Source organism: Manis pentadactyla, chromosome 9, assembly GCF_030020395.1.
Source record: "Manis pentadactyla isolate mManPen7 chromosome 9, mManPen7.hap1, whole genome shotgun sequence".
Lineage (NCBI taxonomy): Eukaryota > Metazoa > Chordata > Mammalia > Pholidota > Manidae > Manis > Manis pentadactyla.
The window spans coordinates 43,240,284-43,255,821 of NC_080027.1; the positions used below are offsets into that span (position 1 = coordinate 43,240,284).

Below are 15,538 nucleotides of genomic sequence, written 5' to 3' on the forward strand. Positions count from 1 at the left end.
CCTTCCCTCTAGACTCCTTGGCTGGCTTAGAATAGTTAACAGAGTTCAGTCACTTTAGGTAGGAGTCAGGGCGCAGATTTCTTTGGGCTCCTGTGCGGGGCGCCCCCACGCGGCCCAGGGTAATTCAGTCACCCCTCACACTCCCTAGGGCCCCAGAGAAGCTATATATGGGCGGCGGTCTTGGGTGGAGGCAGTGCTGATGAGTGAGCCAGGCTCAGCCAGGGCGGGGAGGCTTGCCGGGGTGACCACGGGCGCATTGCCTGAGGAAGCCGGGACCTTTGCTCAGGACAGCCTGGTGCTTGGAGAGGACTGCCAGCGCGCTCGCTTCTCAGATTACAGCAGCTGGATCCCAGACCTTGCTCAGTGACCTGTCCAACGAGGAGTTTTTTCAGACCACCGTGAGGCCCATTTCAAACTTTGTCTATTTCTTGTGCCAGAAAGGACCCCCGAGTTCTAGCCCTTCACTGAAGAAACAAGGAAAGAAGAATACCCAGGGGGAAAAAGGCTTGTGGTGGCAGTGGTGGTGATTGCTAATGAGGAAGGAAACCGAAAAGCTGAGCTGGAAAGTTAAGTTGCAGCCACACTGAAGGGCCTTGAACGCAGACTATGTAGTTCCAACTTTATCTTGAAGATTTTGGGAATCACCTGAACCTTGCTAAATAAGCCTGTCATGTCCAGTTATGTTACTTAGTTGGCAGAGATGTGGAAGGTGGATTGAAATACCTGAATTTGGAGGCAGGGAGTTGAGTTAGGAAGCATTTTCATAATCAGAGCAGAGTGAATGATGTAATGAAGTTGGGAGGGAAAGAGGGTGTGCTAAATGAAAAGAAAGGCCAAAACAGATTAACTGGAAAAGCAAAATCACAAGTGGAGGTGAAAGAGCAGAAAAATCAAGATGGGACGAGCGGCTTTGAGCTGGATCACTTGGGTACTGGGTGGTACTCTTTGGAAGAGGTCCTACTGGGGGCAAGACGAATATGAGGCCCATAAGCTATCCCAGTAGGAATATGGGTCTGGATCTCAGAGACTCGGAGCGAGTGGTCCTGTAGAGAATGGAAGTTGAGCCTGGATGTTAGGTGATTGCCAGGGAGAGCAGTGGATGAAGAGGCATGTGACCATGGGCCCCGGGCAGCAGCACAGACTGGCTTTCCTTCTGTGTCTCAGCTACATCTGGTTTTCATGTCACATCCCAGCCAGACACAATCTGGGACTGATTTCCATGTGGGCTTTGAGAATCCTCATGAAAGATTCTGTTTTGCTCTTTGTTGGAGGCTGGAAATGATAGACTTTCTTTGCCTCTTTTTCCCTGCTTCCCAGAACTGCTTTTCCCAAATTTCTCTGATGACAAAAAAGTCATCTGAGAAGGGAATTACTTTTTAGACAGATTTCTGAACCCCTTCCCTGGAAATTCTGATTCTCTAGGCCTGGAGTAGGACGTGGGAGGACAGTAACTGCTTCCGATGAATCTGTCAGGGAAATTTGAGAAATGCTCCTCAGATTTAAACACAAACCTGTCCCTTGAATTCCAGTCCCAGCAGGAGCTCCTGCTTCCTGTGCTAAATCAGTTTAGAGTGGGTCTTACAGGCAGCCACAGACTGGGTTTCAAACTCTGGACCCAACGTAGCCCACTGTGCTCCAGAAGAGCTAGAGTCAGCATTGGAGGTTCCGTGCAAGGTCCTGTCTGCTCTGCTGGGGAAGTGACAGGAGCAGCACCCTGGTCAGCAGCATCGGGTCTGGAAATGAAGAGCTGCTGTAAATATTTTCTGAGTGGGTCGTCACACACAGATTAATGAGGCCTCTAGGGAGGTGTGTATAGGGAGAACTCTAGCAGCAAGAGGCTAGAACTTGGTCTTTCTGTTTGTTACTGTAAGGACTCCAGTGCCCTTTCCTTGTATTCCTGTCCCTCCTCGGAGCCATGATGGAATGTTGTTTCTCCTTTTCCTTCTCAGAGACCCTGGCCTTGGGGTGCAGAAACCTTAGTTGTTGATTTTTGTCATGGCCACTCCAAATGGAACCCTGGTCCACCCAGCATACTTCTTACTGGCAGGCATTTCTGGCCTGGGGCCTAGTGTACACTTTTGGCTGGCTTTTCCACTGTGTTTTATGTATGCCTTGGCCAATGTGGGCAGTGTGGCCATTGTGCTCATCATCCATGTGGAAAGGCGCCTGCATGCACCCATGTGCCTCTTCCTGGCCACGCTCTCCACCACTGACCTGGCCCTCTCCTCCATCACCATGCCCAGATGGCCAGCCTCTTTCTGACAGGCATCCTGGAGATCGAGTTAAATGTGTGTCTGGCCCGGATGTTCCTTATCCATGCTCTGTCAGCCATGGAGTCAGCTGTCTTGCTGGCTATGGCTTTTGACCATTTTGTCCCATCTACCACCGGCTGCAGCATGCTTCCATGCTTACAGGGCCTACTGTCACCAACATTGGAATAGCTGCCTTGACCAGGGGATTTGCATTCTTCTTCCCACTGCCCTTCATCCTGAAGTGTCTCTCATACTGCCAAACACATACCATCACACACTCCTGTTTGCACCAAGATATCATGAAGCTGTCGTGTACTGACACCATGGTCAGTGTAGTGTACGGACTCCTCATCATCCTCTCAGCCATGGGTGTGAACTCCCTCTTCACTGGCTTCTCCAGTACCCTCTTCCCAAGGGCTGTACTGAATCTGTCCTCTTGGGGGAAGCACTCATGGCTTTCCGCACCTGCGTCTCCCATCTCTGTGCTGTCCTGGTCTTCCACGTGCTGCTCACTGGGCTCTCAGTGGTGTACAGGCCGGGTGGCCCTACCTCCCTGCACCATGAGATTGTGGCTGACATCTGTCTTCTACTACCACCCGTGGTTAACCATGTTGTTATGCAGCCAAGACCAAGGAGAACCATTCACGGTCCTCCATAGAGTCTCCCAGGGTGGCAGGTGAGCAGGATCACCTTCCTGTGTCCTCAGTCCCTGCCAAAGATGGCAGGATTAAGATTCTGCTGAATGTCTTGGTCACTGGAGTCTCTAACCCACTGGGCTGTCTGCTTCCAATTATCAAAATAGATCTTGGATTTCTGTTTCCACGAATGTGTCAGTACGTGAGAACTTAGGATGCATCCCGGACAGGCCGTGCTGGAGAATGATCACCCTAGTTTTTCTGCCAAGGCATCCTTGCCTTATTCCTCTCGTCCAACTAGGAAACACATAGTTTTGACATGAGAAGGCTGTAGATGCCACAGCTCATGAGTCATTCCAGTTTTGATGCATGATTTTAATTATTCTTGTTCCCAATCACCCGGTGAATCTGTGTTGGCTATAAAACTTTTTTCTTGGACTCCAAAATGGCTGGGTGTTAATAATTGAAGAGTGGGGAGGGAAATGGTAATAGGAGAGGAGACAGCTAATATGAAGTGTTTATGTTTCTGTATGCATGTTAGTATAATTATGTGGAATATACCAATGTATATCTGTTTTACTCTCCTGGAGACTATTTGTCAATAAAGCTGCTGTGTGTTTGGCTTGTGGCTGTATGTAGTTATGTTTATGTGCCTATAATGTGATTTTCAGTGTGTCTGTGTGTACATAGAATACATGCCAGTTGTGTCTTGGTGAGTGGCAGCTGTGTTTTGGCAAGTGTATCTTATAAATAATGTGTCTGATTGCACATCTATTGTTTATGTGTCTTCTGTTAGTTTATTTGATATACATCTGTATGAGTCTGTTGAACAATAGCTTTGTGTGTATCTGCTGAAAATGTTACTTCTTTTATAGTTGTAATATGTAAAATGTAGAGTATAATATGTAATATATAGAATGCAAAATATTACATATTTTTAGCATGTAGAATATGTAGTATGAATGAGTATGTGCTGTGTGTACTATTGGGATGGCTATACCTTTTGGCATGTGTACAGTTTATCTTTGGGTGTGTGTCTGTTGTGCATAGTATTTGTGATTTGAAATCATTTTGTGTAGTATATGTATCTTTAGTCATATGTAGGTGGGATGTAATATCTGAAGGATATGTGTGTATATTTCTAAATGTGTGTATTTATGTATATATATGCATTATTTGTCATGATTGTATTTTAGGGCATATGTCTGTTGCAAATGTTTTGGGGCACATTTCCTTTGTATAGCAGGTGTGGATATATGGCTCAACAGTGAGTATAGTATCTGTGTTCCTGGGCTCTGAGTGATGAATGGTGTATATATATATATTAGGGGTGAAGGTAGGAGATTAAAGAGGAACTGATTGTGGAAGTAATTTTCAAATTTGAGAGCCATGACTTCAAGAGGCCCAGTTTCTCAGCCTGGGCTCAGCATGGGCTTATTGGCCTCCCTAAGTCCTTGGCTTCCTGCCTTAGTAGCAGGTCACAGTATCTTCCCCTCTCCCTTCCCTTTTGTTGCTAGTCTAACAAATATGTTTAAATGCCCTTGATTTCAGGGAGTTCCTCTTGATCCATTTTTATAACAAGGGTAGGTGGGGGAAGACCAATATGGGACACTGCAAAGACTGGCATCATTTGGGGGCTTCTTACTCTGGGGTATTGAAAGGGTATCTCGCTGTGACACTCCTTACCCAGAACGACTCAGGAGACACGGGCCCACGCAAGAGATTTTATTATCTGAAGGAGAGAGTGGCTGCAGAGAGAGGGAGCAGCAGCGTGGTGCAGAGAGTGGTGCCTTTTATTGTGGCGGATCCGCTCGGCCTGTTGCTTTGGGGGAGGGTCGGGATGTTTAGAGATAAGGCGGGGTAAGCCCAGTCAGCCCCAGGCAAGCCCAGACAGAATTCTCACCAGTTTATGTGCTTGGGACCATGGGGCAAATGGAGGATAAATTACTATATTCTTACATTCCTCCCTTTTCTGTTTTATAAGTGGTAGAGGATTTGGGAAGGGGTGAAGGTTAGTAGGCTTCAGTAACTGCTTCTTGCTGATTAGGGGCGATTAAGCTCATTTTTGTATTGATGGGGGGTGGTCCTCAAATGAGCCCTTGGTCTGTAGTGGCGATGGCATTTTCCAGGTTCAATAAGGATCATCGTCTTTGGAGAGGGGTTGGTAATCCTGTAATATAAGCTGGTTAAAGGTTTGGTTAGAAATTTTTTACATTTGGGCTGATTGCTATGTTTACATAGGGTGGCTGAATTGATAGCATTCTTTGGGGACATATGTGTAGGCAGAAAAGCGACCTGTAGGGCAAAGGGAATCCTTGATGGTGCAATCTTTTGGACAGTCTAAAAGAGAAGAAAGGGCTGGTGTTGGGAAGATAGGTCTGGTGAGAGAGTAAGTGTTGAGACCAGGGTTAATAATCTTCAAGCATGACGCCTGGCGGTTGTAAGGGAGGTCTTAGGACTCCGTGCTGGCAGAAACTTCTTCAGTGATGAGTGGAAGTGGAGATGAGCAGCGCAAAATGCGGAGAGTAAGAGGTCCCGTCAGGGTGGAGGAGTAGGAACCTGTGGGAGATTTGGGGGGAGGGGAATAAGCTGCGACAAATGGCTTAAAGTGGGAGTTGTGTATCCAGTGGGGAAGACCCTCGAGTTTAACTGCAGTTGGCGTGGAAAGGATTACTGTGTATGGTCCTTGCCATTTGGGAGTTAGGGATGGTGTTGCTTGGTGTGGTGAGGATAGGAGCACAGAGTCTCCTGGGCGATAAAAAGTAGGAGAAGTGGGGTCTTGAGGTTTTGGTGTATAGAGGTCAGCGTGGGACCAGAGTAGAGAGCGAATGTGTTGAAGTAAAGGGTTGACAAGATGAGGAGGAAGGATAGGAGGTTCAGAGTTAAGACCTGGAGGAAGCACGGGGTGGCCATACATGAGTTCAAAAGGAGAAAGTGTAGCAGGCTCTTTTGGCAAGGCCCAGAGTCAAAGTAGTGCCAAGGGGAGGAGTTTTATCCAGTCAAGGTGGAGCTCCAGGGATAATTTAGTAAGAATAGATTTGAGGGTTCTATTGGTCCTTTCCACCTTACCTGAGGATTGTGGGTGATCGGGGATGTGAAAATGCCATGGAATATTAAGGGCCTTAGTGGTTGCTTGGGAGCTTTGAGAGATTAACTCGGGGCCATTGTCTGATTGTAAGGCAGTAGGTATCCCAAAGCGTGGGCTACTTTCAGACAGTAGGACATTGGAGACAGTCTGGGCTCATTTATTAGTTGTGGGAAAGGCCTCAACCCATCCTGAAAATGTGTCTACCAGTACTAAAAGATACCGGTGGCATTTTACTGGGGGCATGTGAGTAAAGTCGAGCTGCCAATCAGTCCCAGGAATGAGCCCTCGTGCTTGATGGGTAGGAAAGGCGGATGGTCTAGAAGGTGAGTTGGGATTGACTTTTTGACAGATTTCACATGAAGTGGTGAGTGTTTTGAGGAAGGCAGTTTCTGAATGAGAAAGAGGCAGGTAAGTTTTGAGAAAGTGTTGTAAAGATTGGAGGTTAGGGTGGAATAAGTGATGTAAGTAGGAGAGTATGGCCTCAGTGGAAGGCGGGCCGGTAGTTGTGGGAACGGATTTTTTTGGGCCTGGAATGAGGGCACCTATTATAAGGGCTAATGCTGCCTTTCAGGCTGCCTCATCTGCCCTGTTGTTACCAAGGGAGATGGATGACTGATCTGACTGATGGGAGCGGCAATGTACTAGGCCTATGGCTGTTGGAAGATGTGAGGCTTCTATCAGTGGTATAATGTGTTTGGCGTTGGCGATAGAGCTGCCCTTGGTGTTGAGGAGTCCCCGTTCTTTCCAGATTGCTGCATGGGACAGCAGAATATGGAAAGCATATTTAGAATCAGTATAGATAGTAAGAGAGGACCCCTGCGCTAAAGTGAAGGCTCGGGTAAGGGCAATCAGTTCTGCTTGTTGGTTTGTAGTGTTAGGAGGTAAGGGCTTTGCCTCAATAGTTTTGTCCAGAGAGACAATGGCATATCCTGCCCATCGAACACCCTCATGGATAAAGGAACTGCCATCAGTAAACCAGGTATATGTGGCCTGAGGCATGGCACCCTACTGAACGTGAGAGGGACAGGGTAGGAGTTCATCTAGAGTTTGTAAACAGTTATGGAAGGAGGCTTGTGATCCTGTCTGTGGATCGGGAGGTAATGGAAGAAGAGTAGAGGGATTAAGGGGAGGACAGGTTTTGAAATTGAGGGAGGTGTCCTCAACTAGGGCAACTTGAAGTGATAGAATCCTGCAGGGGGAAAGAGTCTGCAGGCCTTTGTAGGTAAGGAGTTCAGAAAAAGGATGAGGGGAGAAAACAGTTGTGGGTGACCCGAAGGTGAGTTTTTTGGATTCTTGAATGAGGACGGCAGCCGCTGCTAGGGCTCGCAGGCAAGGAGCCCATCCCCGAATAGTAGGATCTAGTTTTTTGGAAAGATAGGCAACCGGGGCAAAGGACGGTCCTAACATATGTCCCAGAACTCCCAGGCGAGTGCAGAGTGGGGGCTTGTAGAAGGGCCAGCTGGAGTCTATAGAAGGGCTTAGCCACGGGTGTCAAGAGGGGCTCAGTGAGAGGTCCTCGGGATGCTTCATATAGGGGGGCCGCTAGGAGTGAAAAGTTGGGGATCCATGAACGAAGGAACCCAGCAAGACCCAGGAAAGATAGAATTTCATCTTTGTTATTTGGAATGGGCATAGTTTGGAGAAGTTTTTTCCTGTCCATGGTAATGGCCTTGTAGCCCGGGGACAGCTGAACTCCCAGGTATGTGACCTGAGCGGCAGACAGCTGAACTTTGGAGGATGAAACCCGATAGCCATGTTCTGAGAGAAAGTTTAAAAGGAGAATAGTATCCTGTTGAGAGGTTTGTAGGGAGGGACTGCACAGGAGGAGATCATCTACATATTGAAGGAGGGTGGAGCTCGAGAGAGTAAGGGATTTGAGGTCTTGTGCTAGAGCCTGTCCAAAAAGGTGGGGGCTATCTCTAAAGCCTTGGGGAAGGACTGTCCAGGTCAACTGAGTAGAAGTCTGGGTGGCAGGATTGGTCCAGGTGAAAGCAAACAGATTTTGAGAGTTGGGATGGAGGGGGATAGTGAAGAATGCATCTTTGAGGTCAAGGACAGAAAAATGAGTGGTGGAAGCAGGAATGGTGGTCAATAAAGTATAGGGGTTAGGGACCACAGGATGGATGGGAGCAATGGCTGCATTAATTACTCTTAGGTCCTGGACAAGCCTGTAAGAACCATTAAGCTTTTTAACTGCCAGTATAGAAGTATTGAAAGGGGAATGAAATTGGCTGGTCATAGTAGCTGTTTGTATAAAAGTTCTTGGATAATTGGCTGCAGGCCCAGTAAACTATTGAGGGGCAGCGGGTACTGAGGTTGAGAGGGAAAAGAGGCGGGGTCTTTAAGTTTGACAATTACTGGGGGGCAGGTGGCGACAGAGGGGGTGAGGGTGTCCCAGACTACAGGGTTGACCAGATGGGGTGGCAGAGGAAAAGGAGAGGGAGGTGGGTTTGCAGCAGGTTGGAGGGCGAGTAAAAGTGGGATTGAAGGCGAGTCGGGGTTGAGGCATGGTTCGGGAGCAAAAGTAATGGAAGCTCCAACCTTGTGTAATAGGTCCCTTCCCATAAGGGGGATGGGGCACTGGGGAATCACCAAGAAGGAGTGAGAGAGGGCAATGCCTCCAAAGATGTAGTGAAGCAGGGAGTTTGTAAAGGTTGGTGAGGTGTGCCCTCTACCCCGACTATAGAGGACTGTGAGAGGGAGTTAGGTCCCCAAAACTCCTTCAGGACTGAGTAGGTGGCCCCGGTGTCCAAAAGGAAAGAGATGGGCCTACCTGCTACCACAATGGTTACCCTGGGCTCCTGTACAGTGATGGTAGTGGTCGGGTGTAGGAGTCCCGGGCACCCTCAATCATCAGTTGCCAGACCTAGAAGGTCTATGTGTGGAGGGTTACAGCTGGATGGCCTGGCACCTCTTGGTGTGTGAGCACAGTCAACAGCCCAGTGTCCCTCCTGATGGCACTTAGGGCATGGAGCGGGGGACTTCCGGGGATTTGGGCAGGCTCTGACCCAATGACCCATTTGACCACATTTGAAGCATGGACCAGGAGGCCCTCCTGGCTGCTTCTTAGGAGGTGAGGATACCCGAGCACCAGTGGTTGGTGTAGGTTGAAAGGCCTTAGCCATCATTTGATATTTTTGTTTACGGGCCTTTTCATCTCTTCCATTATATACTTTGAAGGCCACTGCCAGGACTTCTGCCTGAGGAGTTAAGGGTCCCTTCTCTAGACTTCTAAGTTTAGCCTTAATGTCGGGGAAACTCTGGGTGAAGTAGGTCATTAATAATTGTCTCACATCTGGAGTCTCAGGGTCTAGGTTTGTATATTGTAAAAGAGCTTTGGTGAGGCGGTCTAGGAACATAGAAGGACTCTCAGTTTTATCCTGAATAATCTCTTGGAGTTTTTCATAGTTAATGGCCTTATTGGCTGACTTCCTGAGACCCACCATGAGACAGGTGATAAATTGATCTCGATTGGTGACTTCCCCTGCTGTATTATAGTTCCAATTAGGGTCTTGGTCAGTAACTGCTTCAGCACCAATTGGATGAGCTGGAGTAGTTTGGTGAACCTCATTGTCATGAATTCTAGCCTGTTCCCAGACTCGCCTACGCTCCTTGGGCAAAAGTGTGTTGGATAGGATCATGTGAAAATCATGAAAGGTAAGATCATATGACTGAGTTACGTATGGAACTCTTTTATGTAAGTAGCTGGGTTGGAGGTGAAAGAGCCTAATCTTTTCTCAATTTGAGATAGGTCAGAGAGAGAGAAAGGGACATGCACCCGAATGACACCCTCTGTACCGGCTACTTCCTGTAGTGGGGCTAGGATCTGGGTTTGAGAAGGAGTGACAGGCAGGCTTGGTAGGGGATCTTGGGATGGGAGGGAAACTGGTTGCGGTAGAGGAGGCAGGGTTGTTGCCCAGCCCCTGATGGGAGCTTGTGGTGGGAAACTGGATGGGAATTGAGGGGGAGAAGGCTGGGCAGTTTCTTTGGCAGCACCGTGCGGACTGGGTGATTGAGGAGGAGGAGAAAGAGGAGGTGCCCTGGGGATTTGGGGTCGGTAGGGTGGGGATTCATCAGCGGGGTCAAAGTCAGAAGATGAAGTGGGGTCTGGTTTGTTGGAGGGTGAGGACTTTAAGGCAAGTAGTAGGTGTTTAGGATTGCAGGGGGGACAGAGTGAGGGCTTGGTTCAGAGGTAGGAGAAAGCCTGGATATATGGAATCTCTTTCCATTTGCCCATATGCTCACAGAAGTTGTATAAGTTGTGGAGAATTTTAGGATCTAAAGAGCCACTGGGGGGCTATTTGGACTGATTGTCCAAGGAATATTGTGGCCAGATATCATTACAGTAGCGAAAAGGTTTGAGGTCTGGAGTGAGGTGGAGGGGCTTTAGATTATTGAGTAAGCACCCCAGCGGTGAATCTGCAGGAACAGAGGGGCCAGATACCATGGTGAGAACGAGACCATTCAGAAGTCGCTGAGGCATCCCTGAGTGATTGAGAAGGTCACGGAGAAGACCAGGCACAGTTAGGGGGTCGTCACCACCTCTAACTGTGGGGTCGAGGCGAAAATACAGGGGAGGCTCGGTACCTGGTACCAGGAGTTTTCGAGTCTAGTAGATACGTAGATAAAGGGAGACCGGGCCTCAGTGGATGAGGATTCTCACCATGGGGAGGCAGAGAAGGGTCAACTATGGGGATCAACCGTGACTCTGAAAGTAGTGGTTGGGGGTGCCCCTGTTCCAGAGGAGCCCTTGGGGGTGCTGGACACTCAACGGTCACTTCCCAGGTTCCAAAGGGACATTTAAGTCGACCATGAAGGGGAGACTCACCAAATCGAAGGCCGGTGTTGGGCAAGAAGACGAGCGACCGGGAAAATGGACGGTGAGCCAGTGGAGGAGGATCGGGCAGTGAGGGTTCCCAAAGCAGCTCAGGTTCCTGGAGGAAGAGCAAAGTCAATGGGAGAGCCTCATCCGAAGTCACGGCACCAATGAAAGGGTATCTCACCGCGACCCTCCTTACCCAGGGAAAAAGAGAGAGAGAGAGAGAGAGAGAGAGAGAGAGAGAGAGAGAGAGAGAGAGAGAGAGAGAGGTGAGAGGTGCCTTTTATTGTGGATCCGCTCAGCCTAGGCAAGCCCCAGGCAAGCCCAGACAGAATTATCACCGCCTTATGTGCTTGGGACCATGGGAAAATGGAGGATAAATTACTATTTTCTTTTAGGTATACTTGCTTAATTTCCAGCTTTTGGAATGTGATAGGTCAAAAATGTGTACACTGAAGCATGGTAGGTAGGAAACAAGGTAGGTTCATTTGAGGCAGAGGAAAGAATACTGAAGCAGGACTGTGGGTAAAATTGCTCTATTTCCAGAATCTCTCTCCTGGCTTTAGCGCATCTCCATATCAACAGGCGTTTCCAAGGGATGGAGTGAAGTAGTTCATCTCCATATCATTAGGTAATTACCTGGGCTATCAAGGGCTTATCTGGACCTGGAAAGTTGGGGGAGATCTTCCCTGGCTTCTGCTGCAGTGGGAGAGAGAGAGATGCAGGACTCTCTGACTTCCTGGCTATTTGTAAGCAATAAATGGGTTTTAAACTTTATTTCTCCCTTTGACTGATTTCAATTTCAGCTAGGTATTTTGCCCTAGGATTTCCCTTCCCTGGATTTATAAGGTTAAGATCTTAGACATACCATCAAGTGGCATACCATAGACCCTCTCTGGATCTCCTCTCCTCTTCCCTATTCCCTATAAAGAAACTATAGTAGCAGTGAAACACATATCCTTCAGAAATTATATTCTACCACATATGACTAATACATCACACAAATTGATTTCATATCACAAATACTGTTTGTGGAAAACATAGATACTGTGAACATCCTTTGTAACAATATACTCTAATACTAATACTAATATACTAATTGTATGAGAGTTACAATCTTCTGGCATCCTTGCCAACATTGTCTATATTTTTTATGTAAGCCACTTTATTAGGTGTATAGTGGTATCTCACTGTCTTCAGTTTGTGTTTTTCTAGTGAATAATGATGTTCGGCATCTTTTATATGCTTATTTGCCATTTGTAAATCTTTGCCACTTTTTTATTGGGTTTTTGCTTTGTTATTATTTAGTTTGGATTTTTAAAATTATATGTTGCATACAAGTCCTTTATCAGATACATACTTTGCATTTCTCCCTCATCTGTGGCTGTCTTTTACTTCCCTTAATAGTCTTTTAAAAATCAAATATTCTTAATTTGATGAAGTCCAGTTTTTCAAGTTGTTCTTTTATAGTTCATATTTGTATCTAAAAACTCATCACCAAACCCAAATTCATGAAGAAATACATGTTTGTTTGTTTGTTTCCTAGAAGCATTGTAGTTTTAGGTTTTACATTTAGCTCTATGATCCTTTTTGTGTTACCTTTCATATATAGGATGCAAAGTTAATTTATTCACATATGGATACATGTAAATAAATGTAAACATATGGATATATGTAGTTATTTTAAAACTATTGGGTTATCTCTGGTTAACTATATTGCCTTTGTACATCTGTAGAAAATCAGTTACTATATATATTTATGGGTCTAATGAATCTTTGTTCTGATTCACTGACCTGTTTTTCTGTCTTTAGGCCAATACCACATTGTTTTGATCACCAGCTTTTTAAGAAGTCTTGAAATCAGTTATTATTAATTCTCTAATTTTGTTCCTCACTTTCAAAGTTGGCCTGAATTTTTGTATTTTCATATGAATTTTTAGAGGTAGTTTTAAAATTTCATCAAAATAGTCTGTCACAATTCTTGTTTGTATCATACTGCATCTATAGGTCAATTTAGAGAAAATTGACAGTTGAATCTTCCAACTCAAGGTATAGCTCTCCATTTTTAAGGTCTCCTTTAGTTTGTTTCAGTGTTTTATAGTTTTCAGTGTACAAGTTTTTCACAACTTTCATCAGATTTATCTGTAAGCTTTTTATATTTTTCATGCTATTTTAAATGGTATTATTTACTTAATGTTTATGATTGTCCATTGTTAGTATAGAGAACTATAATTGATTTTTTATATTAATCTAGAATCTTGAACATTGTTACACTCAATCATGATTTCCTCAATTTTTGCCATTAGATTTTTTAATTTTTAGAATACATAATTTCCTAGACAATCTGAATAAAGACAGTTTTACCTCTTTTATTTCCAATATGAGTATCTTTAATATATTTTTGCCTTGTTGCACAGGCCAGAAATGCCAGGACATTGTGAATAGAAATGATAAGTGTCCTGTATTATTTAAGGTCTTAGAGGAAATACCACATCTTTTACCATTAAATATGTCCTATCGTATTTGAGAGAGATATTGAGATCTTTAACTAGAATTTTGGATTTGTCTAGTATGTTGTTATATTACCTTTTGCTTCAAATATTGTGAAGATTTATTAGTATAAACATTTAACATTTAAAAAAATTTCCTCTTGATAAATTGCTTATCATTATTAAGTGGTCTTTTTTTGTGGTATTATTCTTTACTCTGAAATCTATATCATCTACATTTTAGCTCTCTTGTGATTAGTATAATCATAATGTATCTTTTCTATTCATTTACTTTAATCCATTTATGTCTTTATGTTTGGAATGCCTTTTTTTTTGTAGACAGAGTATTATCCAGTCTTCATCCAATCGGATGATGTCCTTATATTTGGGGGTATTTAGACCATTCACATTTATTATGTTTATTAAAAATACTAAGATTAAATTTATCATCTAGCTATTTGTTTTCTATTTGTAAAATCTGTTTTTCCCCCTTTGCTATTTTTCCTGCTTTGTTTTAATTAATTGAATACTTTTAATGGTTCCATTTTACCTCCTTTTATGGCCTATTAACTATACCTGTTGTGTTATTTTAATTGTTGCTTTAGGGTTTATAATATACATTGACATCCCAGCCTACCTTCATTTAGCCATTTCATGCATAGAAGAGAATTTTACAATAGTATATATACTCCAATTCCTGTTCTCCCAACCTTTGTGCTATTATTGTATATTTTGCTTTTATATATTTTGTAAACCCCACATGACATTATTGATATTTTGACTTCAGTTTTCTTTAAAAAGGCTTAACTAATAAGAAAACAATTTTATAATTTACCCATGTACTTACAATTTTTACCACTCTTCATTCCTTTGTGTAGATTCACATTAGTTTCATCTGGTGACATTTCCTTTTGCCTGAAGGGCTTCTTTAACATATTTTGTTATGTGATCTGCTGATAACAAATTATTTCAGCTTTTATATACAAATGTGTTCATTTTTGAAAAAATATTTTTGCTGACTATATGTCTAGAAAAGGACAGTTTTTACCTTTTGGTTCTTTAAAGATGTTGCTCTTTTGTTTTCTCATATTGTTTACATTGTTTCCAACAAGAAATATACTGTTATCTTTATCTTTCCTTTGGTTTCTTTTAAGATTTTCTCTTTTTCCATGGTTTTGTGCAATTTGATAATGATGTGTCTTGCTGTAGTGTTTTTCATGTTAATGGTGTTTGGAGTTCCTTGAGTTTTTTGTATGTGCGGGTTTATAGTGTTTTTTTATCTGTGGTTTTATATTTTTCATCAAATATGGAAAATTTTTTTGCCATTATGTGTTGTCTCCCCCTTCCTTTGGGGGCTCCAGTTACGTGTATATAAGGCCACTGAAAGTTGTCCCACTGCTCTATGGGGCTGTGTTCATTTACTAAATATTATTTTTTATCTGTGTTTCATTTTTTATAGTTCCCAATCTGTTTCTTCAAGTTTACCAATGATTTCTTCTGCAAAGTGTAATCTGCCATTAATCTCACTCAGTGAGTTATTGTCTAACACACTGTAGTTTTTATCTCGAGAAGTTTGATTTTGGTTTTTAAAAATATCTTTTCATGTCTCAACTTTTTAATCTATCTAATACAGTTATAATAGCAGTAATTTTAATATCTTTATTTTCTGGTTTTACTCTGTTTCAGTTCTGAATCAATTTTGATTGATTATTTTCTTCATGGTGGGTCATTTTTCTTGCTTCTTTGCATGCCTGGTAATTTGATCAACTGCCAGACATTGCAGATTTTACTTTGGTGCTGCATATTTTTGTATTCCTGTAGATATTCTCATGCTTTGCTCAGACAGTTAAGTTACCTGTAAATAGTTCAATCATTTTGGGTCTTGCTTTGCAGATTTGTTAGGTGGAACTGGAGCAGTGTTTGGTCTAAGGTTTATTATCCCCCCTATTGAAGCAAGATTCTTCTGTAGTTTCTACTCAATGCTCTGTGAATCTTCAAGTTTTCCAGTCTGGCTGGTGGAAATGGTCACTATCCTTGGCCCTGTGTGAGCACTGGACAATGTTACCTTTAATCTTTTCAGGTGGCTCTTTCCCCAGCTTTAGGGAGCATCCTCATGTGCATGTGCTGATCAGTACTCAGCCAAATTCTCGAGGAGAGCCCATTCTCTGTCTCTGGAATTCTCTCTGTGTAGGGCTCTCATCTCCAGTGCTCTGCCTTCAAATTTCAACTGGCTTGATCTGAATGCTCATAAGATG

General features: G+C 44.0%; 1 protein-coding gene across 1 annotated transcript; it reads left to right on the plus strand.

Annotated features, from left to right (window-relative positions):
- Nucleotides 1-1,989: 1,989 nt before the first annotated feature.
- On the plus strand, nucleotides 1,990-3,101 carry LOC118912058 (olfactory receptor 51D1-like). Its single transcript, XM_036884852.2, is given in 5 exon segments — nucleotides 1,990-2,239; nucleotides 2,242-2,373; nucleotides 2,376-2,687; nucleotides 2,690-2,863; nucleotides 2,866-3,101. Coding segments are annotated over 5 exon segments (1,098 nt in total). The 5' UTR covers nucleotides 1,990-1,995.
- Nucleotides 3,102-15,538: the final 12,437 nt, after the last annotated feature.